General features: G+C 43.0%; 1 protein-coding gene across 7 annotated transcripts in view; it reads left to right on the forward strand.

Annotated features, from left to right (window-relative positions):
- Positions 1-25,475, forward strand: part of OXR1 (oxidation resistance 1) — a 262,839-nt gene that overhangs the window by 121,543 nt on the left and 115,821 nt on the right. For 6 of the 7 annotated variants that reach the window (XM_068097143.2, XM_068097146.2, XM_068097145.2 and 3 more), the window contains 3 exons: positions 11,706-11,782; positions 16,797-16,904; positions 16,984-17,097. In XM_068097143.2, coding sequence (XP_067953244.1) covers positions 11,706-11,782; positions 16,797-16,904; positions 16,984-17,097 — 299 coding nt within the window. Of the gene's footprint in view, positions 1-3,446; positions 4,585-11,705; positions 11,783-16,796; positions 16,905-16,983; positions 17,098-25,475 lie in introns of those variants that run through there. The other variant, XM_078786821.1, reaches the window with a different exon arrangement.

Raw genomic sequence — 25,475 nt, forward strand, 5'->3', positions numbered from 1 at the left:
AAATATTCCCCTATTTCCTCATCCTTCCCAACTATCCCCAATCCCCCATTCCCTAGTCCCATTTTCTGTAAACAACACTCTGTAGACCCGACCTTCCCCTATTTCCCCCATTAAATGTCGCATCCAGGTCCACCGCATCTCACGTAGACAACTATAGGACATCTTGCTAGTTATTCTTAGTCTATGTCAGTTAAGGACTCGTTTCCATTAATTCTGACTCTCCGTTGCTCCAGAATGTGATTGTATGGCACCGTTAAGAAGTTTAGGACCTCCCAATACCTCCCCGCAGCTCTTCCTCACGGTTCAGCAACAACAACAACAACAACAACAACAACAACAACAACACCGGCGGCGGCGCGGGGAGTGTGCGTCCTCACTCCGGCTTGGTTGGTAGGGGGTGTTGGGAGCAACACCAGGCCTGTCCAACGAGCCGCCATTGAACATGTGCTCGACGGGGTTACCACGTAGGGGCTCGCTGTCATCTCCTCGTCAAGGGCGGAGCCCGGTAACCCCCGCACCCAATAGAAGCGGCGGACCGATCCCATCTGGGGCGGAGCCAACGAGCCGAGGGCGTGTCACTCCCCGCTGAGCATGCGCAGGAAGAGGGAGGTGACGTCAGATGCGCGCTGAGCTTGAAGCGAGAAGGACGCCACCTCCGAGTGCCGAGAGACCTCCCAAAGACTGAGCTGTATCCTGTCCCTGAGCCAAGGTGCACCTTGTGCTATCGACTGCCTGTCCTTCCCTGCCATCAATCCCTGTGTAAGTCAGTCTTGTCCCGTTTGTCTGTGGTCTGTCGGGGATAAGATAAGACTGTAACTAAGTGCCCATCTTTTCTGTGTCTTTACCTCATTACCTTGTAATCTACCCCTTTTTCTCCCCCACCAATTATATCATCCTCCGGAGGTCTTGAGAACTGTACCCCTTGTGTCGTTTCATTTATCCCAGTCGTTGTGTCCTTTCCAAATCATTGATTTAGCATAGTGCGACTTGGTCAACGTCGGGTGGAATCGGGTGAGTTGGGGAAGAATCGGGGGAATTGTTAGGTCGCGGCAATACCACCGCTCGGTAAATAACATCTAATCCGCGATCCGTAACAATATACTAAACCTATATTTCCAGGGACAAGGAATCCAATGAAAGTATCAAATTAGTGCTATGGGGAATGGTAAGACATGAATCAAAGGTTTTGAATTGCAAAATACTGTCTTTATATTCGCGATAAGTTGCATAATCAAATACATGTTATCATTTTGTACAGGCAGTTAATAACATCAAAATGTGTCAATAATTCATATCACCAAACATACACAGGCAGTCAGCAAAATCATATATACACATGCAGTCAGTATAACTTCACATCTACACAGGCAGTCAATGACAAAATATACACGGGCAGTCAATGACAAAATATACACAGGCAGTCAATGGCATCAAACATACACGATTACAGAATATGCCATTTAGAGTTCGTCATCACTGTCCTGTGTGTCGTATCCGACAATATAGTCCGCATCGTTTTCACAGTCCGTTCCACACAAGCAACGGTCGGTCAAATTGATTGGCAAATCGAATTGGTCGAATGGTCGATCGAATCGAATTCGATGAATCGAATCGAATCGAATCGATCGAATTGGTCGAATGGTCGAATTGGTCGAATGGAATTGGTCGATTGGTCGAATTGGTCGAATCGAATTGGTCGGAATTGGCAAATGTAAACATTGATTTTCAGATTTTCCATGTAATAACGTTTCCAAAAATGTATAGGTTTGCTAATCTACCATGATTTTGAACGAAAAAACAGAGTGAACCTGACTATACTTGATAAAGGCATGATAACTATCATGCAAAGGAAATGGTTTCTCACTTTCAGCTTATAAAACATCCTATTTTCCTCTGAGATACATAGCCATCAGTGACAAAAAGAAGTCTGATTATTTATTTAGTCGGAGCTCAACTATCAAGTCCAAAAAAACTTTTTTGCAAAGTGTTACGTTTGAAAAAACAAAACTGTTACGGCACTGGCTTCTCTTTCCTGCTCGGACCGCACCATCCACCTCTGGCTTTCACATCACAACCTCTTTTCCTTTTCATTGTCACAGATTATTTAAGGAATTTTAAGCGATCTGCAAAGAGGAATAAAATGTGGTACTTGGCTAAGATCTGGCATGACTTCATCCATAAAATGAGTGAACATGGGAATGTTTTGTCAGGGCTAATGCCATTCCTTCCATGTCACACCTGGGATATTTTGAATGCCCTTTGCACGTGATGCTAGTGTTGCAATCGTCACATGGTTTTTTGAAGGTTTCCCGTACATTCCAGTCTTTTATTTCTCTTTCCAACTTTTGTTTTACTCGTATGACTAAATGGTGAACAGAGACAGTTACAAACCAAACTAATCTTGAACAATCTCAGGTGGACCTGATGCCTTCGTTAAGAAAAAATGATGGTTCTAACTCTGCGTGTTATTTTTCTCAGTATGTATGAATGCACTCTCGCCTCTGATTTCATAATCTCCGTCTTGAGTAGCTTCAAAAAAAAAAACCTGACTTTCTTTGCACTTCCACGATTCTCGGATCATTAACCTTCGACTTGCAGCATTTTATCAAATGTTTAGCATTCTATCCAGTTGGACATTTGGAGATTCAAATGACCTTGGGCCTATTTATCACCCAAAATAAGCTATAGTATATGAATGAATGAATGAATGATCGTTTTAAGGCCATTTTCCCCGCTGGAGCGGGGGTTAGCCTTGCGGGTCCCATGACAATCATGGTTCCCTGTTTTGAGGCAATATTTTTATGGCCGGATGCCCTTCCTGACGCCAAAATAAGCTATAGTATGAGCTATAATTTTTATATGCCACTACAATTTGTTCGCTATTTAGTGCCCTCCGAAATGATCAGCTGAGTGGGGGATTGTTGTTTGTCCATGTCACCGCAAATCGACAAATTGGGCTCGAGCAATTCAATATCGCATTAAATTGATGTACATGCGGCATGGTCTGACCTGGAAGATGTGTTCCCAAAAGCTTTAGTTACCCCCCCGTCACTGAAGGTGGACGGAGGTGATGTCTTCACCCCTGTCTATCTGTTTGTTTGTCTGTGAACAGGATATCTCAAAGTTATGGCCAAATTCTGACAAAATTCGGTGGAGAGATTGGGTGTCTGTGACGAGGCCAATATTATTAGATTTTGTTCATCCGGATACTATAAATTTTTAAGTGATTCTTCACCATTGAGAGATAGGACCAAAAACTATATATAGCACTATATCTCAAAATTTTACGTACTGATTTGGACGAAACTTGGTGCACATGTTGAGTGTGTGACAAGGATTAAGCGATTCGATTTTGGTGAAGGTCCGAATCCGGATACGAGAAATTTTTAATTTTCTTAAGTGTTTCTTTACCATTGAGATATGGGGCCAAAACGATACATGGCATCATATTTCAAAGTGTTGTGGATGAGTTATGGCAAAACTAGGTGGATGAGTAGGTGACAAGAATGAGCCGATTCGATTTTTGTTCAGGTCCAGATCCAGATCCGGCCTATCAGTGGGATACAAAATGCAAACTGTTCAGCCTGACGAAGGTATGCTCAAGTGCTGTTCTTATTACCCTGTGGTTTGCTCTATGCTGGCAAAGCGAAAAGCAGGGTTAGGCATTTGGTTGTGTACGTGTGGCGTGCGTGTCTGCATTTTTAAAATTCATTTTCTCGACAACCATTGATCCGATTGACACGAACGTTTACCATAGTAGCGCCTCCACCTGTAGAAATTTTTTGTTCATAATTATGACCTCATAGGTTACGTGGTATGGACGCCATATTGGAAAAACGTTACACCTCTATATCCCCAAAACCATACTTCTAATAGTTATTGATCATGCATTGGAGAATCGTTAATGATATCGTTATTTTGCTTGAGGTTAACCTGGTTAAGGTACAGCGTGCAAACTTTTCACACAAACTTGCTATAAACTGCATGTCATTGTATTGTTGTTGATTTACTTTTATCCAATTTTGAAATTTTAAAATGGAGAAAATAAAGGAGTAGTGTAATGCGCACAGTCATGAAAAATGACCTCCTTTATTGTGGTTTCGATTAATTACTGCATATGATGTCGTTCTCCTCGTCCTATAGGTTTTCCATGTATTTTAACTCGCCTTGATGTCTAAAATACAGGTTCTCATGATCATGCTTTTTACAGAATGCATACTTCATGAGAAATAGCACAGATGTACTATGTGCATTGTAACCGATTTGTGACCCATTTATATGCACTTAGAACTCCATTCAATGTACAATGTGCGCTGAGTGGGTTCATCAAATATGTAGTGGTCTGAGGGGGTCATTAACCAGAGTGGCAGCTACATTCAAGTGTAAGGTGTGCACAGAGGGAGCTGCAGATGGAGGAAATGTTGAGTTGGATCTTGGGGACAGCGTGAAGCTGGAAGGTGTGAAAACATTTTGCTACCTCGGAGACATGCTGAATGGAGAAGGTGGATCAGACTCGGCAACGGTTGCTAGAGTGAGATGTGCATGGGAGAAGTTTCGGGAACTGAGTGGCGTGCTGACGAGGAGGTGAGTGTCGTTGAAGCTGAAGGGAAAGGTGTATGCTGCATGTGTGAGAAGTGTTATGATTTATGGGAGCGAGACATGGGTAATGAACGTAGAGCAGCAACGAAGGCTGGAAAGGGTGGAAATGCGAATGGTTCGGTGGATGTGCGGAGTATCGTTGAGAGAGAGAGGAAGACAAATGATGAATTGCGAAAGATGATGGGAATAGAGCCTGTGATTGATGCTGTGAAGAGGAACAGGTTGAGATGGTTTGCTTATGTGTTGAGGAAGGATGAAAGTGACTGGTTGAGAAGAGTGATGGAAATGAATGTAGAAGGAAGTAGAGGACGGGGAAGACCGAGAAAGACTTGGCTAAAGATGGTGGAAGAAGAAATGCAGGCAAGGGGGGTTAACAAGGAGAGATGCAGAAAATAGGGCAAAATGGAGAAGATTGTCATGGGGACCGCAAGGCTAACCCCCGCTCTTGCAGGGAAAATGGCCTTAAAATGCATGTTGTTGTTGTTGTTGTTGTTGTGTTGTACTGTATATCGTTTTGGATCTCATCTCTCAATGGACAAGAATCTAAACTTTAAAATTATAGTATCCAAATCCAGATATTCATCAAAATTTCATCCACAGCTCAATGGAATATACTGCTCTCCCCTCTGGGCTGGTGCTCCTGCCTCACACCTAGCTCGTCTTTACGCTGTTGAAACCAAAGCGTTCAGAATCATTGGAATCTCCCATGATGAAGCTGATTCTGAGGGCCTCTCTCTCACCGCAGGCAGGTTGGTGGTCTTTCTGTCTTCTACCGACTCCTCTCCGGCCTTGCTCCTCCAGCTCTCTCTGGACTCTGTCCCACAAATATTCCTACAGGTCGCACAAGATCTGCCTGCAACCCCCTAATGGTTAAACTGCCAAAATCTAGACTCTCTGCTCACCTTCACTCCTTCATTCCTCTTTTCTCCCGCCTCTGGAAGAAACTCCCTCACTCTCTTCAATCCCACTCCTCCCTCCAGGTCTTTTAAACAGCTGTTCTCCACCATCTCTTATCTTCCCCCATCCAAAACCTTGATCTTTTCTACCCCCTTTAAAACACCCCAAATCCACCTCTTTAAATCCTCAACTTCTTTCCTGAAATTCCTAGAAGTGTTCATTTGCTTTATATCGTGTAGCCTCCCTCCTCCCCCAGCCCTCCCCCTTCCAGAGATCTACCGACGTCCCTGTTCTCTTCTGTTGTTGTGCTTGTGTGCTTCCCTCTCTCCCCCTCGTGTCTCTCACTCCCTTCATTGCATGTGTTATGTGTTATGTGTCTGTGCATGTTTTCATGTTCAATGATGCCCTGAACTGAAACACGTGGGGAGGCTTCACTCATCGCCGACACAATACTCTTCCATGACCCTCGATTCTGTATCCAAAAACAAAACAAAAAAAAAAACGCATTGTCATATGACCTTGATAAATAGACCTTGATAAATATGATATGGATTATATTTTATTTTAATAATATGACATATGATATATAATAATAATACGAATAAATAGACATATGATAGATCTTGATAAATGTTTTTACCGTTTAAATTACTGAGAACAGAGCGATTTGAATTTGGGGAGATGCATCAGAACCAGAAACCTTTACTGGTAAATTGTGGAATGGAGGTTTAATATGTGTGAACTACAATTCAGTTGTCCAACAAATTTTAATCCTAAACCCCATGCAGACTACGTCTTTCGAAATGTGCCCCATAGCTCGAATCACCTTGATACTCGCTTGTTCAGCAACTGCCCTTGCTGATATCGATTTCTTAGCAGCAATGTTATGAAATTGCCAAGAATTTATGATGCCAGCCATGATAAACCTTTGGACAAAACTGTGATTTTGAGGAATCTTTGAAAAGAGAATAAAAAATAGTTGTTCTCTGATCGTATTTCATGTCAAAATAATTTGCATGGCGGTTTACCAGGGGTCCTTGCCAATTGTTGACCTGGTTCGGGTAAAAAAAGCACGGAGATATTTGATGGGTCCACATCATGAAGAATGGTAAGCTGAATTTAAATGTCAAAGCCGAGTGTTCTCACTAGCCGCAACAGACAGCATGCCTGAGGCCGCCATGGCAGGTGGCTCTCGTTCAGCAAGTGCTTTATCAAAATCAATCGAAAGGCCATTAGGTGGCACTTGATATCAGTAAGTCCTTGGCCACCATCCACCATATGATGGAACAGTATATTTGGCTTCAGCCAGCAATGCCGTTCCCATAAAAAAGTTCAGCAGATGCCTCTGAACTGTCTTTAACAAGACCTCTGATGTTTGGAAGTATATGAACCAAGGCCATAACACAGAAGTCACAAAATGAACATCCTCTAATCCTAAAGGATAGGGTAGAAGAAAGCTGTTCTACCTATGAAGCCATTATACAATTTTATCTACAATCTCATTCTGTTTTTTTTTGGAATGTACTGCTGGAATTCAAAAAACAAACAAACACTTAGTCCACTTATTTGTCTATATTAAATAATCTGGAAGAGCTCAAGATAGTCATGTAGGTGGCACAGATGTCATATACATGGAAGACACCTATAAACGCTTACTTTTCTTGTGATTACAACTTCAAGAGGAGGCTAATTAAAACATACTAGTGAGGTACCCGTGCTAAGCACGGGTGGGAGGCCAGAAGCAAACAGGCAATGCAGATAGGGCGAATGCTAAAGCATGAAACCAATAAATTCCACATTGCTGTAGCACCTTCAGTCGCACATCAGACATGGACAGCAAGTTCGTGAAGGACTTCCATGAAAAACGTACCCGTTCGCAAACAAACGGGTACGTTCACATATAGAAACATCGATCGTGGGACCGTAGCGAATCTGCATATGGCGATCCGCGAATTCACGTTTAGAAAGTAGAAACCGTCACGGCATTTCTTCATTCACTTGAACTCGATATCTTTTTTCATTCCAAACAGCATAACTCCAATCACAAATGAAATAACATTAATATAAAAAATAAACTTTTAACAACATTCGTGACATAAACAAATTTTTAAATCCTGATGTGAAGTTCCGTACGGTTGGGTGAACACAATTACGAATTCAAAATGGTAATTGTATTCACTCAATTCCAATCATCAATTGATACTTTAACAAAACGATTAACACAATTAACATTTAACGATTTAACATTACGATTGAATGACGGTTGTATTGGGATATTATCAAACCCGCTCATTGCCGTCATCTGTCCACTTCCGGATTCGCTGCGGGTTCGTAATTCTCATCAAAATCTAAACAGTATTTGTAGAATTTTTATAAAAGCCACATCACTGTTCATATCGGTAAATATTATTCCATCGTGTTTGGAAAAACTGGAAAATTTGAAAATTGGAAAAACAATATTGCCTATTTTACTGCAGGGGGTCCCAGGATTACCTACCCAAAATTTTGTTGCGATCGTTTCAGCCGTTTTTGCGGTACCTGCGAACGGATGGACAGACAGACAGACGGACATTTGGTGAATTATAATAAGATAAACACTTTTTAAGAATCTAGCATCACAATTGTTCCATGAGACCTTAAACCCAGTAAGAGTGGCTTTAACAGTAATGAGTGGAGGTTCCGTTGAAAGACTTAAGTAACTAGAGTTCACAAAACACCTTTCCCCATGAAGTCTTGAGAAAAAGGGCATGGGAAGGGTCTTTTCAACTCTTGCTTTGCGTTCATAGCACGTCTATATAGCCTACGAGCCACAATTTTGTCTGAATCTTGATATTCCCCAAGGCTGGGAGCATGAGCGGCAAATTTGATTGATTGAGATGTCATATTTTGGTCTCGTGCTGCTAAACTTAAGGTTTGTGGAAGTGCCAACAAGTCTATTTGTGTTTTACAGTGTTCAAGTAATAATGAAGCCTGGTGTTGGCTTAACAATAAAGGTGGCTAGCTTAATAACTTAAGTCTTGCGTTTGAGCCCTTGTCATGCCGTTGAAATAGCATTAGGTGGGTTGACTCAGTCTGTCATCCTGATGAGGTTGGCAAAATGAGTACCAGCTTACTGGTAACAGGAACACTGCATCAGCGGCACAGCCGCACTTCCAGAAGATGATGCAACCTGCAGTAACAGGTTGCATGCATACGTCTTATTCTTCTCTTCCTCTTCCCTTTATGAGGGGTTAGGTCCAGTGGTACCAAGCTTATGCCGTGCCTTGACCACGATACTCCTCCACTAGCCTCTGTCCTCAGCCAACTCTCCACTCTGCAACCACCACCACCTTACTGATATTCCTCCTCACAATCCTCCCATCTTAACCCGGATCTACCTCTTTTCATCCTACCTTGCTCCCTCAACCTATCCGCTGTCTTTGCCATTCTGTCTTCCCCCATCTGCACCGTGTCCAGCCCATCTCAGCCGGCATTTCACCAATCTCTCCGTCAAGCTCATCTGCACACCAATTTCCTCCCTCAGTTCATCCATCCCCCTTCTATCCACCCTCTTCACTCCCACAAATCCTCATGACCCAGTTGTTCTCACAAACCTGCATCCTCTGTTTGTCTCTGTCAGTGCCACCGTCTCCAGAAAAGAAAGATAGGCTGGTGTTACACATGATATCAGACCCTTCCCTTTCAATCTCCTTGATGTCTTTCTGTCTGCCATTAATCCCTCCATACATTCGCACCAATCTGAATCCTCCTCTGCACATCTGTCTCAGACTTACCATCCCCGGTCACTGTTCCCACCCTCTCAGATACTCAAACTTATTTCCCTGTCCGATCTCCTTCCTCTCAAATCTGATATTCATTTTTTTTTTCTTTGCTGCCCAACCCACATCACCTCAGTTTTCTCCATACTCATCTTCAGCCCATGCTTCCAAAATACCTCCTTACATTCCCTCGGTACTTCCTGTATCTCCCGCCCACCCTCCCACCACAACAGCCAGATTGTCCGCATACACCATCCTCCCCATATGGCCTCTCATGTTTACCTTCCTGCTTACCAGCCCCATCACTATGATAAACATGAGTGGGCTGAGAGCGCTTCCCTGCCTCAAACTGATGTCCACACTGAACTCCTCAGACATTCTAGGACCAACCAAAACTCTTCTCTTCGTTCCGTTGTACATCCCTTCCACCAATGTAACTTCTTGGATGCAACAATATTTTTTAATGGTCTTTCTGTGTATGCTATGATCCTGGTTAGGTTCAACTGGAATTCTAGTGACGTGTTTTTCAATCTAATCGCTGAAATCTTTGAAGGCAATTTGGAATCAGTACACATTGGTGAGATGGAATGTCAGCTCTCTATCTCATGGTCTCCTTTTTCGAGCATGACATAGGGTGGGGAACACCCAACCACTAATCTACTGCTTCGGAGTAGTTCACCAGACTTTAGGCTGTCATGTAAAACAAGCAGCAATTTGGCACACACACTCAACTCTGGCTGTCTCGTCTGTGTTAGAATCTCAACCTTGCTGTAAATTGTCGTCCTGGTGTTTAACATGCAGGATGATGCATCAATGTGTACCACTATCAAAAATACCAATGTATCTTTCCTGGAGAGTCGGCGAGTTATCGCTGACAGCTTGAAGAAATGTCAAATTAATGCTTTGACTGACTGTTGGGAAGGCAACAACAAATCAGCCAGCATAATGAAAAAGCTTGTCTTGCTTTTTGAAGGGCGGTGTCGGTCTGCATTGGTGGACAAGTAGAACAACAGATGCATTCAACAGAACGTTGATCGAGGTGTGCTAACTGCCGTAGGAAACCAGGAGAAGCTGATGTTTCAGGCGTTATCCCTTCGTCAGAGCAAAAGAGGGATAGGGGCAAGGGTTGATATTGGATGGAAGTGAGTCAGCAGTGTGCGTTTCAGAGTGGGGTTAGGGGTCTGGGAGCACATGGGGATGAGAATGGCTGATTTTGATAGGGAGGGGCTGGGTTCAAGGGGGGTTTTTTGTTCATGGTTGAGGCTCTGAGAAGAGCTACAGCAGAATGCAATAAAATCGAAAGGGGGAAACACCGACAGCAGAATAGAAGGTCCACCATCAACCTCCTTGTGGTGAAGCTCCCAAAATCCACAATCATTGCTCACATCCACCCATTTGTTCCTCTTTTTTTCCAAACCAACTTCCACATTCTCTTCAATCTCACTTTTTGCCCTCCAGGTCTTCAAGACAGCTGTTCATTACCATCTCAGATCATCCTCCATCCAAAATCATGATATTTTCTGCCTTCATATACCCCTTCCCACTCCAAGCCCATGGGGTCATTTGGGAGTAGAATATATCATGAATATGGATGGGGGTGACCTGAGATAGTGGTGAGCAGCTGTTTTGAAGCCTTGGTGGGAAGAATGGGACTAAACAGACAAGGGAAGTTGGTTCCACATGGAGAGAAAAGGGGAACAAATGAGTGGAGGTGAGCAGTGAGACTGGATTTTGGGAGTCTATCAAGAATAGGGTAACTGACACCCTGACAGACCACACGTGTTCTGCAGAAACCTGGGAATGACAAAGCCAATACAGGACAGAGGGTGCAAGACCAAAAAGGTGGTGGTAGAATACAGAAAGACCACCAATCTGTCTGCAATGTGAGCATAACAGGCCCTAGATACTCAGCTTCCTCGTGGGAGATCCCAATGATGTTGAGGGCCTTGTTTTCCACGGCATCAAGAAACCGAGCTGTTGGGGTTGGGGAGGGGTTGTGAGTAAAATAATGCAATAATATTTTATAAAATAATATTTTTTTAATAATAAAAATAAATACAATAATAAAAAATAAATAATACAATAATAAAAAGTAAAATAAATGAACATCCAGCATAACTCTTGCCAGGAGACTTTTGTAAAAAGTATGGTACGATGTTGTTGTTGATGATGATGATGATAATGATCATGCCAAAGTTTGAAATTTCTAACAATACTTGCAATTTTTGGCTTCGCCCACAACCTTATTTTCAGCAATATGCTTAAGTTTTCTTTGTGTAGACAAATTGTGAGATTTGAACCATACCATGGACCTCGGTGCTCATAAGCTAACTTGGAATGTCCAGCAGGCTAACCTTGAAATGTTTTGTTGTAAACTGTAAATAGCATTTTTTTGCACTCAAGGAGTCACCAAACAAAAGTGTAGAAATGAAAAAGGACCTGCCTTTGCAGATTCTGGCCAGAAGAAATTTTCGGAAAAAAGAGATCGTAAGATACATCAGAAACCGAAGGGAACCAACGAATATGTGGTACGTTTTATTTATTCATCAATGTTTTATGCCTCCGCCGACGAAGCCGCCGGGGGAATTATGTTTTCGGGTTGCCCGCCCGGCTGTCCGTCCATGATAGGTTTTTGTTTCCATGATAACTTAAGAACGGTTGAAGGGATCCAAGTCAAACTTGGTACCAGTATATATAATGATGCAAAGATCAACTGATTCGATTATGGGGTTCAAAGGTTAGAGGTTCCATTAGGTAAAAATTTTGTTACCAAGATTACTTGTGAACCAGTGATGGGATTTTGGCCAAATTCGGTACAAGTATAATAATGCAAAGATGAACTGATTAGATTTTGGCATAAAATGTCAAAGGTCATGTCAGGTAAAAATGTGATCACTTGAAAACAGATGAAGGGATTTAAATCAAACTTTGTTCAAGTATGTATAATGATGTGATAATGTGAGCGGAGGCATATCGAACAACGTTGTAACGTCGAAGAGTGCTGTTCTAGTTTTTGTTGCAACTATGCGATAAATGGACGTACGGTTAATAGTCCAGTCAATCTACGCCATTTTGGGGTCGAACCCACCACAAATTGCAATAGTAATGAAACATGCATTTTTCAATATCAAATTTAGTGGAGAATGACATACTAAAAGTCAAGGAGAATCGGAGCATTGGAACATTTCCAATTTTTGCAATCTTTAAGAGAAGGTTTTAAGCGAAAATCTGCATAAATTTTTCAGACCAAAAACTGTTTCCGTGCTAAATCCTTATGAGATCCTGCAATTTTATGTCCCTGAGGCCTGCAATGTAATGGCTTTATGTGAACAAGTTCATATCGTACTATATATACAAAAAAAATCGTTAAATAATATTGAAAATAATATTGAAAAAAATATATATATATTGAAAAAAAAAAAAGTGTTTTATTTAATAATTGAATGAACTGCGATTCAAGCACCAACCTAAGAGCTTATTCTTCTTCTGGATCACTTTCTGGTTCTGACAAGGTCACATTAGAACAGTGAAGTCCTTTGCATTCACTGCATGCATAAGAGCATTCCAGGCTGTACTTGCGACAGCTGCATCGTAGGGTGCTGCAGTCTGTTTTGCAGCCACAGTGGATGGCATCTAGAAGGTAATCTGGAGCAGGCTTCATCTCGGTCATCACGGGAACCATTCTCTCGTCACGGATAGCCCATCCCCAACCATTGGCATCCATGGCAACTCCTTGCCACTGCTGAACCTGAACATACACCCGTAGGCAATGTTGCTTTGCAGATGCTGATGTAGGGGGCAGGGTACGAGGCTCAACTCTGACAGTGCTTGTTGAAACCTTCTGGTGGAAGCGTTGAAGCCTCAGCATGTCCAGTGTTTCCCCGGGCTGGGCATTATACAAGCAAACCAGGGCATTCTCTCCAGCTGTCATGACATCCTCTTTTGACGCTCCAGGAGTGTTGAAGTTTGCCAAAAGCTCGGAGAAATACGCACTGGAGTTCAGCTTCTTCAAGGCTGTTGATTTGCCAATCGAGTAAATTCTTGACGTGGTATCACAACCCAGGAGTCCATGTGCAACAAGAAGCTTGTCACAAACATTGCGTCCAAGTGTCTTTTGCACTTGCTCGATATTCCAACATCTTGCTTGCCTCCTTGACGTCAGCTTAGGCTCAGGTCGGAAGAACAGGTTGTGAGATGTGGGCCCTGCACGACTGCAAAGGAGAACAAGAAGATCGGTGTCGTCGCCAACTATCACGGCGTCCTTGGTGTTTGCACATGCAATGGCTGTCTCCACTATGAGAACATCTGCATCTGCCCTGGCATGATGAACAGCGTTGTGCCGCCGTTGAAGGTCATCACTCAGTAGGTTGATGAAACGTTGTTTATTTGTTTGGTTGGCAAGGAAGTCATCTTTCTTCATAGTACATACCATGTCCGTTGTGAAGTTGACAAGGGGACTGCTGTGAGATCGAACGCGCCTGCTGTGCGCTACATCTTTGGTGGAGGGTGCGCTCACATATCCATCGAACACTATGACAGCGTTACCATACCTGTCTCCAACATATCGCACGTAGTGACTGGCGATTCCTCCATATGTCTCGCCAGAATTCCAAGGAATTCTGTGTAGCAATGCCCCACCATCCAGAACATATTGCACATTCTGTGGCAGCACTGTGTTGCGAACGTCAAGGGGGAGTTGTTTCCAAATGGCTTCGGCTAGCGCTGGCTTGTCGGCCTCGAGCAGGATATCAGTGGTCTTAAACAGTGCTGGTGGGAAACTGCTTAGTTCGTACTTGAAGACATCTTTGAGGTCATCACAGCGTGATCCTGCCGTACTCAGACGTTGGAACAACAGTTGTGGATCTATCAGAACGGATTGTCTGCCAGTTTTCAATGATGAACGTGTGTCAAGAGTCACAACCTGATCTTTCTTCTTGAACGTGTGATCAAGAACCTTTTTGTCAAGCATTCCATCTAAGATCTTCCTGCCGACTGACGCTGCTTGGTCAGCATTGACCGAATCTCCAGCTGTGATGCCAGTGTCAATGCTTTGCAGAGTTGGATCGTTTCCAAAGGGATCCTTTGATGACAGGTAGCGAATAAGTTTGTGCGTGTCATCTGTGTCCCGTCCTTGTCGAGCTGCGCTTTGTTCTTTGTGCTGGTCACTGGTCCCATACTGCACTGATGTGTACTCTTGCAAAGCCATGTTGACCTCTGCATATATGGGGGTGGACAGCAGCCACGTGATCCTTTGCGGCTCGCTCATTCCACGACCCCTTGTTAGTCCCCCTGTGGTTTTCACACTTCTCATGAGCACTTGCTCGATCACAAGATCTGTGGACAAGCCGGCCCAGTACCGATCTGAACGCCGCACTACGTGAAATCCATTCTGGAACTGATGGTGGACCTCCGGATGCTGAATAGACAGTTGTGCCAGTCGCTGCAGGTAGATGTACACAGATGTTGTGTACAGATTGTGGCCTGCAGCTGCTAGGTAGGGCAACATGTCGTGCAAAGCGTGCACGTGCAGACGCCAGTCACCAGTGCGTTCCGACCTCAGGAATGTCCTCAGAATGTCTATCATGTCCATGTATTGCAGCCATAGCTGTGCTGTACGCAGATCCTTCTTCGATTGTCGAGCAACATTCATGATGTCACGAACAGAGTCCAGAACCGGGGCTGAAAGGATATCTTCAGTGCAACCCTCACCCTTCAACAATGAATCATACAGGTTTCGTAGCTCACACAGGTCAACTGGGCCAGCTCCCACACTTTGCGACCCTGACTCGGTATCACGCGGATCCATGGCTGCCTGTCCTGCCTCGGTATCATGCGGATCCATGGCTGCCTGTGCCTCATCTATGCTTTGCATTATCGCGTCTTCACTTGGTTCGTCATCTCCTGTAGTGCCCTGAGGGCCATCATCCTGAGCCTGCGAACAAGCAGGCACTAGCGTACCAAGTACCCTTTCTGCGAGGAGAGTGTTCAGTGCTGCATCAACCAAGAGATGACCACGGATAGCTCGGTCATATGCCTTGCCAGAGAGCATGTGCGTTACAGTGTTCTCAGCATACACCAGTTCCAGAACAGAGCGCAGTCCAGATCCTGACATGATATTTCCAATACTCCCCAAGAAGCTCATCAACGTGTGGAAGCCTCCCAAGCGCAGTACAACCTTACGCAAGTCACTGCCCTCCGGTTGGCTTTCGATGATGGTAAGCGCCTTCCACCAAAGTGGTTGGTCAAATGTGATGATGACCTTTGCGTTGTACTGTTTGGCGTGCTCACATAGAAATGTCAATGTTGAATAGATGCAAGTTGGATCACTGCTGTTCATGTCGATCATGGGAAGCAGAAAGATTGCAGACTGACCTGGATGTACACCAGTGTGCACGGCTTGCATCATGCCAGACCATGCTGGTCGTGGTGAGCGCAATGTGAGGGACAGCTTCCAGAGGAGGTCAAGGTTGGTAGATCTGTCCTTTTCCATCTCATCTTGCAGAACCTCATACCTCAGAGTATCTAGACCATCGCAAGGTGATGTCAGATGCCGGATGTTTATCCGACCCACAGCTTCAACATCCTTCAGTGTCACAGATAAACGTGGCACTCTTGTTGATGTCCGGCGGGGGCCAGGAGTGACAGACGCAATCATTCCCATCCCGTGGAATGTGTTGAGGCCATCTATTTTTCAGAACACAAAGACAGGACGCATCAGTTCGGGCAGTTGAGGCGAGGCGAGGCAGGGATTATCTGGTTGAGGCTTCTGATTGGTTCTCAGCTGGATTGCACTTTAGGCTATTCCGAATCTTTTGATACCACACTTTTTGAGATTGGTTATATAAAAGCGACCGTATCCAAGGTCCAAAGTCGTTGCTATGGAGATCATTGTTCGTGTAATTAAATTTTATTCACCTAATTAGGCTTTGTTCACCTAATTAGACTAGAGTAAAATCTAATTTGATATAAGAATATGATAGACCATTATATTAGCTTTCAAAATTCATTGATATGTATATTTTCGAAAAAATTCAATTTTATTGGGATAAAGCTACCTTAAATGTCAATTATCTCAATATATATACCTTTACATGTCAAATGTATTGTAAAACCAGGGCATAAGGCCTGTCTTACACTCTTAAACACTTACATTTCTGACATCTTTTGAGAATGTGAACGAAATAACAAATTAAGTGCATTATTTTGTGCCATTTTTATTAGCTTATTTTCGTGCATAACTGTCAAAAAGTGGTTGCTCGAAATGAATGTGTTCCAATGCCTCGTTATTCCTTGACTTTTACTATGTTATTACATGGGTCAAAAGAAGCAAAAATGCCAAGTTTCATTACTATTGCAATTTGTGGTGGGTATATTCGTAAAATGACCGGCCTATAATGGAAGTTTCAGATACAACATGATCCTTCTTTCTTGCAAAGTGAGTGAGTGAGACTATGGCAAAGTGAGTTTTGGAGTTCCAGCTTTGTTATCAACCAATGTTTGTACATTTTGTGATGCTTTGTGAAAAGAAAAATGTTGTTGCAGGTCGAGTCGAGGGACACCCTGAATGCTGTTGCGTTGAAGTTTGACACAACTCCCAACGAGCTGGTGCAACTCAATAAGCTGTTTTCACAAATGATCGTGCCAGGACAGGTAGAGCAGTTTGCTGAGCTCGGTTTCATCACTGTGGACGATACATTCGGCAGAGGCCTTAATCGCACTCGTTTTGCAGGTTCTGTATGTGCCAGACAAAATTTGCATTTCGAGTGAAGACAGCTCTCCTTCCATCAGTCCCGTCAGCCCGCTATCGCCCACGTCATCAGAAGCAGATATTGACAAAGACCAGGTATGGTTATGATCCTATGATTTGTGGGTGCAATTGGTTTTGCTTTGTTCTGTGACTACACATTTCTTATAGTCATCGTTATTATTTTTGGCCTTTTTGGCTGGCCTATCGCTGTACTGATGTTGCTTGTGGACCAATGTGTGATATATATAATGTGTACTTCAAATCAAAACTGAGAGCCTTGGAGTCTCAGCTTTGTGGTATTTTATTTGCTTTTTGTTTCATATCTGGTATTACAAAGAGGAATTTGGAATCCATTGATTCAAGATACTATGACACAACAGAACTGCTCTACATCTGCTTGCATTGTCCATTAATTACCTATAACCATCATTTTTTTGAAATGCAAGATGACAAAAATAATCAGTTATGGTTCATATCTAAATACGCATTTGCACAAAAAATTTCTTGTGAACGTCTTGTGAATTTTCACCATTTTCGCTTTTAGCCAAATGTACATTTCTCCATACATGGAAAGGTACATCGTGTAGTTTTATTTTTCTTCTCCCACATTCCCATTCTATTACCTGATTTTTTATTGGGGTCCCCAAATACAATGGAAAGATATCGGTTGTTCGTACTTTATACTACTACTATGACCACTACTACGAGAACAACAACTCCAATTAATCACACCTTCTCTTGGGGTTAAGCCTGGTGGTCCTGTGTTCAAGCCCTGTCCTGCCGTTGAATCATCACCAGTTGGGTTGACTCAGCCTGTCATCCTTCCAGGATCAGCAAAATGAGTACCAGCTTCCTGGGAAGAATGATCCATTCGAGTATCCCGCGTCGTAGTGGCTACCCGTCCAGGAATGTGCCCAATAGCCTAGGAAACTGTTTCGGCAGCCATATGCATGTGTAGATGCAAAAGGAGGGGTCTTCTTCTCTTTTTTTCTCTTGGGGGTGGCTGGGCAACATGTTTTTCGCTAAGTCTGTCATGAACCAGCTGCCCGGGCTTGACGTCTGACTGAGGGTGGTTTGGGCAGGAACTTGTAATTCTAACTCTCCTAATCTTTGTGAAAGTTACTGTGGAATCTTTATCATTGACCAGCGAATGCTTGCAGATGAGACAAGTAGCTAAGGTCTGTTGGTATGCTTTGTGATACAACACCATTCCTGCGAAGCATTAATCCTACAGTTTATAAATGGTTTAGCAATGGAACCCAGAGTAGACAGCACAAAAGGTAAGTGCATTCACTACGTCTACACCATTCTGTGTGAAATTATCTCCACTTTATGGTACAGACGATTACAGTATTGTGATTAATCAAATATATGTGCTCCACACAATGCAAAATAGTGCGTGCAAAGTTAATTGAGACTTGTGTGTGATCGCTATTTTAGTTCTAGATTAAAAACTTGTGTGAAGTAATTGCTATGACTGCAAAACAAATTGCTATGAGGGCATGCGTTGGTTAAATGAGTTGGGGTAACATTTGCTGATTACATCTTTGATTCAACAGAACATAACACGGGGCTGTGCTTTCTGCTTGACACGACCGGTGTTGCCACCATAGCCTGACCCACTGTGGTGTGCACATGTGGCTGCTATCGCCTATTTTTCTCTACCCAAGCTCCTCTGTTACAATAATGAACCCCACCTTTACCTCATACCTTTTTACTGGTGTTTTTGTTTTCCTCCCAATTATTTCTGCACCAGTAATTGGCTGTGGAACAGCTGTCCTTGTTGTAACATTGATGTAAAGGTTATGAACGATCCTGGCTGAGTCTTCTCAACGTTTACCATTTAGAAAATACAGCAGAGATAAACCCCGTGGGTTGGCATCGCACCGGGGGAAGGATAGGGGCAGGGGAGATTTCCCGCTTTCCCCACTGACTCCAAAGAGAAAAGCGACGTTGCAAAGTTGGCGTATCTGCCACCCAGTCTTTCATGAAGTTACGTCACTTTCCCCAATGTCACCAATTGTGTTTGCCTGTACTCAAGTCTGGTGTTTCATACAGTCGTGGCCAAAAATATTGGCACCCTTGCACTTTTTTCAAATAACACACAATTTTCTCTAAAAAAGAAGTTGAAATTGACAAAAGTATTTGGTCTCCACAATTCTTTATTTCACTGTTACTATTACAGAACCTTTGTTTTTGATTCAGAACTTAATATATCCTTTTAAATCAGAAAATAAAAAGAAATGTCATCGACAAAATTATTGACACCCTAGACTTAATATTTGGTAGCACAGCCTTTGGACAAAATAGCTGCAGTCAAGCGCTTCCTATAGCCATGAATGAGCTTCCTACGCATCTCCACTGGCAGTATGGCCCACTCTTCTTGTGCAAACTGTTCCAGTTCTCCCAGATTTAAAGGGTGCCTTCTCCCAACTGCTGTTTTCAGATCTCCCCACAGGTGTTCAATGGTATTTAGATCTGGACTCATTGCTGGCCACTTCAGAACCGTCCAGCATTTTGGCTTGAAACATTCCTGTGTGCTTTTTTAAAGTGTGTTTGGGGTCATTGTCCTGTTGCAAGGCCCTTGACCTTCAACGGAAACCCAGCTTTCTGACACTAGGTTGAACATTGCGCTCCAAAATCCCTTGGTAATCTCTTGATTTCATGATGCCATGCACACATTGAAGGCACCCAGTGCCAGAGGCAGCACAGCAACCCCAAAAATCACTGCCCTCCTCCATGTTTGACTGTATGGAAGGTGTTCTTTTCTTTGAAGGCTTCATTTTGTTTTCTGTAAACATAGAGATGATGTGCTTCACCAAAAAGCTCTAATTTGGTCTCATCTGTCCACAGGATATTCTCCCAGAAGGATTTTGGCTTGTTCAGGTGTGTTTTGGAAAACTCCAGTCAGGCTTTCTTATGTCTCTCTCTCAGCAGTGGGGTCATCCTGGGTCTCCTACCATATAATCCCCTTTCATTGAGTTGGCGACGGATGGTACGAGTTGAAACTGTCGTACCCTGTGTCTGTCGGTCAGCTTGAATCTGTTTGGCAGTTAGTTGATCGAGGTGCATTATCCACCATTCGAAGAATCCTTCGCTGCAATATTCGATCAAGTTTTCTCTTGCGGCCACGTCCAGGGAGGTTGGCTACAGTGCCATGGGCTTAAACTTCCTGATAACATTGCGTACGGTGAACACAGGAACATCAAGGTCTCTGGAGATGGACTTGTAGCCTTGAGATTGTCCATGCTTGGCTACAATCTTGTGTGTGACCTCGTCAGACAATTCTCTGGTTTTCTTCATTTTCTCAATGCTCATTGCGGTACACACAGTGACACAAAACAACAGAATGACTCCTTTTTTCTATTCAAACTGGTTGAATGAGTGAATTTTATATTGCAGGCACCTGCAACTCACCACAGGTGAGTTCAATTCCAAAGTAAAGGAGAATCACTTGCTTGAAATCTAATTATTTCTAACAACTTCTAAAAGGTGCCAATAATATTATCCGGGCCATTTTAGGATTTCTGTGTGGAATAAGCTATGATTTTGGATTTTTTTCTAATTTTTTTGTTTTGTTCCACTGAAAACCAAATAAATACATATGTAGATACCAAAATAATTTTTAATTTCAACAATTTGCTGGAAGAAATAGTGCATTATTTGAAATAAGTGCAAGGGTGCCAATATTTTTGGCAACGACTGTATCTCTGCATGCATATGCATGATTATTGAAACAGCTCCTCCATTCGTCTTAAAAATCCTCGGATCCAGATCCGGACTGCGAATCTTCACCAAAATCTAATAATTTCGTCCTTGTCACATACCCAACCTCTTCACCAAATTTTGGCTGAATTTGTCCACAAGTTTTTGAGATATCCTGTTCACAATCAGACAGACAGACAGACAGACAGACAGACAAACAAACAGATAACCAGGCAGGGGTGAAAACATGACCTCCATCCACCTTGGGTGGCGGAGGTAACTAGAATGGCTATCGGTAGAGCGCATACCACCGCCAGGCTGAACAGTTTACGTCTTGTATCCCACTGATAGGCCGGATCTGGATTCAAACCTGAAACCAAAATATAATTGCTTGTTCCTGTCACCGATCCAACTCATCCACCAAGTTGTGTTGATCCGTCCATTACTTTTTGAGATATCGTGCTATATATCGTTTTTTGGCCCCATCTCTCAATGGTGAAGAATCACGTAAAAATTGTTGTATCCGGATCCGTATTCAGATCTTCACCAAAATCTAATCAATTCATCCTTGTCACACTCCCAACCTGTCCACCAAGTTTCGTCCAAACCCGTCCACACCCTTTTGAGATAACCTGTTCACAAACAGATAGATAGATAGATAGATAGATAGATAGACAGACAGACAGACAGACAGATAGCGGTGAACATATAACCTCCATCCACCTTCAGCAACATGCCAACACAATTATTATTTTACTAGCAGAAGTCCATAATAAAAAATACCAAGAATGAAAAATAATAAAAAAGAGCACCTTTTATTCTTGCACTGGTTGAAAGAACTGAAAAATGAGAGGTTCATTAAGGTTAAATCCACGTGTTGGTCAGCGCAATCTCTTGTCACTGCTGATGCTATTGGTTATGCTTGCACAAAGTGTTTCAATGTCTGCAACAGGTTTGGAAAACAATCCTTGACATACGCCCACAATAACTCGTCTTCGGGCATCACATCGGGACACACTGGAGGTCAGGGGAACTCCCCACCACATCCAATCCATCTACTGGGGAAGTTCTCGGTTCTAAAGGTTGCACTACTTCTACTTTTTGTGCATGCAATCTCTCGTGCACAACTTAGTTTTTTTTTACATTGTAATTTTCCCTCCGGTTTGAATTTATTTGAAGTAACTTTTACTTTTTTCTTTTTTCTCTCCGAGGAGCATTTCCATGTTTCGAGGGGATGGGGAAGACGGGCAGCATTAAGCTATTGTATATAGACTTGGCCAAATTTCTGAAAAAGTATAATGAAGAGGCATTTTTTTTAGTGGAAGTTGGTATCCAGTCTTTCTAACCTAATACAGGTGTGCAGATAATGAAAAAATCGGATACGAAGCTGAAATATTGTTTTTTGACCCTCAAAATTGAAAAAACAAGACCAAAAGTCTATTGGCAGCGTAGCCGGGCTTGTAAAATATTATAAAACACAAACACGTATGATTAGCTTTTCAAACAGTCGCTAATGCTGCTTATAACATTGAACAAATAAATTTGGAGGAATCTCGACATCCGTGAGGTAAATTTTACTTGCAGAACTGAGCGAAGATCCACTGTAATCTATATACCCCACAAACGTTGGGGGTGTGCTCATTTACCAAGCATCTAGCTAGCGCTTGCCAAGCCAGCCGTTCCGAGCAGTACTTTGGAGGTACGAGCATGGATTGGAAATCTTAGCTGATAGAATGGAACGAGGTTGTCGAGGTTACCAGTTACACCCATTGCGACATTTGCTCACTGAATATTTACACTGAATTCCCGCTTCTATCAATACACACTCCAAAGGAAATTGCTCATTTCAGGTGAGACATCGATGAACCCCCATCATTGACGGGTAGCTTTGCTGGTATATATGCAGACTTGGCATTTAATATGGAATATTTTTTTTTCTTGACTTGGGTTTACTTTCTTAACTCAGTATATCAATCTGGTGAGTTTCTTTTACACTTTGGTGCTTTATTTGTTAAAAGAACCATGTCGCTGATTGTCTGTCGCAGAAAGAAGTCAACAACAGGATTATATCACAGGTGGCGTGGCAAAATGTACGGACAGGTGCATTTGATGTTTGGCTTCACAGTCGGGTATACAAGGGTTGTTGCGTTCTGTATTAATGGAAAACAACTGCTGCACGTCTCCAAAAGTTATTGCCGCTTCCTCTGGAGATGGTCCGTCAACTCGACAATGCTGTTTGTCATGGAGTGGTGGCTTTACGAAATTACGGCATGAAACCGTGCTATTGCTCGGCAGTATGGCATCACTCAAGGTCAGGTGTCAAAGATCCTGAAACGAAATGCTCAGAGGGGTGTCCCTACTCCAATACCGAGGCCAGGACGTCCCCACAGAACCACAAGGAGGGATGATCGCCAGCTGCACCGGTTAGTCCGCAATGGCCGTACCAAGTCAGCTAATCGGCTTAGGGCTGAGTGGCAGCAACTGACAAATGTGCCTGTATCCAGAAGGCTAGTCAACCAACGACTGGTTCAAGCAGGCTATCGTGCCAGGCGTCCCCTGAGAAAGCCACGCCTGACCAGACAACACCGCCAGCGCCTATTGCAGTGGGCCAGAGAGCACCGTCAATGGCAGCCAGGACACTGGAATCACGTGATCTTCAGTTACGAGTCTAGATTTCTGGTCTATCGTCAAGATGGCTGCGTCCGAGTGCGCAGACAAGTGCATGAAGCCTACAGCAAAGATTGTATAGTGCCAAGAGTCCAAGCTGGAGGTGGTGGGGTGACCGTTTGGGCTGCTTTTCATGCAGGGGGCAAAACTGACCTGGTTGTTCTGAATGGAAACCTGAACCAGTTCAAGTACAGGGCCATTCTGGAAGAAACATTGCTTCCATTTGCTCATGCAGCCTTTCGAGGAAACTTTGTCTTCCAAGATGACAATGCACGGCCTCATCGTGCTCGCATGATCCATCACTTTCTTGCTGACCGTGGTGTAGAGCATATGGAGTGGCCTGCCATGTCCCCGGATATGAATCCGATAGAGAACTTTTGGGCAGAATTAAAGCGTCAAATCGACCACTTGGACCAGCAGCCTGCCTCTGTGCGTGAATTGCAGCAGACTATTGTCACTGCATGGCAAGCGATTCCTGTCCAAACCTTGGCAAATCTCGTGAACAGCATGCATCAACGTGTACGTGCTCTCCTGAATGCTCGTGGGGGTTACACGAAGTACTGAACTGTAATTTTACTGTCCGTAATCCCAGTCGTAATTTAACTTTTGTTTTTGTTGAAATTTTTTTTGGCTAATGTGCAAAATAAAGAGATACTTCTGGAAAACGTACAGAAGTTTAACACAGTACTGTCCATGAATTGAGTTCGATATAAGTTTACATCACTTTCAAGGATCAATTTATTTGTTTCGAAATGTCAAATGTGGTTTTTGTTTCTTTTAAAGGTCACATTAACAAAATCTAGAATAATTTCAACATAATTCCAATGAACTTTTGGTTCTAAGACATCTTGAAAAGTAAGTTCACCCCCACCAAAAACATATTCCATATTAAATGCCAAGTCTGTAAATATATATATAATTATATATATGTGAAAGTGCACACCTGAACAGAACATCAAAACGTGCCTTTTTGATTGGTCCTGTTTGGATTTCGCTCACTCTGTTGACTCGTACAAGGCTTTTTTGTACAAGTATGAAATGATTAAGCCTTTTTGTTTTTCTCTGAGTAAAGGATAGATGGAAAAAAATGATGGCTGCCTTACTCGACTGGTTAAATTCAGCCTTGTTTTTGTTTGAGTATTTTTGACCATCTTCATTTGGTCTTGTTTGCAAACAAATACCATTCAGGTTCTTCATTCTTGACGTATTGTTCCTCAGTATGTTTGGATCTTGACTTTAGATCTGCATGCCGCAACACTGGTGGACTTGCAGTGATGTTGGTGGATTTGTGTAGAAAAAAAATAAATGAAAGGAAAATAATAAATATAGGAACTAACACACTTTGTCATACTGGTTGCTTTTATATAGTACAATATTTAGTTGGGCGAGGTCAAAAAGCACTATCTAGCTAGGGGAAAGGATCTCATGTTTCAAGCACCGTGTGGTCTATATCCGGGACCAGACATTTTGACTTTTGTGAGGTCTTCATCCGGGAACACTCTGATCGATCACTGAGTGGTGTCTAGCCAACACCACTAGTTTTTCCCATGATGAGGTCGAAGCACAAGGTATCTTGCTTTCAAGTGTCAGGCAGGTCATTGGTCTCTGTTTTCTATCGTCTATTATCCTATGTTTTCCCTCTACTCTCTGTCATCTGACCCTCCCAAGCTACTCCAGGGTGCATTCTTCCAGTAACCACCTCCTTTTAAACTTCCGAAATCCAGGTTGATTACACACCTCGACACTTTTATGCCTTGCTTGTCCCGTCTATAAAACCACCTTATAAACTCTAGACTCTAGAGGGTATTCTGTCTCACTCTTCCCTCCAGGCCTTCCAAGTAAGCAGTGCGCCATCTCTTTTCATCCCGAATTCTGTCCCATGATATTTATTACTCCCATTAACCTTTCCTCACACAATCGATCTTAATCGCTAGCTTCAGTGTTTGCTACCTTTCTCCCTCTTATTTTTCTATTTGTTCATGCCCTTGATGTTTGTCCCATTGTCAGTTTTACCTTGCTCGCCCACGAGATCCTCCAAGGAAAAATTAAAAAAAGTTGTCTTCAGGCAACACCACGAGGTTTGACCACTGAGTGCTCTTCAG

Source organism: Myxine glutinosa, chromosome 11 (assembly GCF_964187855.1).
Source record: "Myxine glutinosa chromosome 11, kmMyxGlut1.1, whole genome shotgun sequence".
NCBI lineage: Eukaryota > Metazoa > Chordata > Myxini > Myxiniformes > Myxinidae > Myxine > Myxine glutinosa.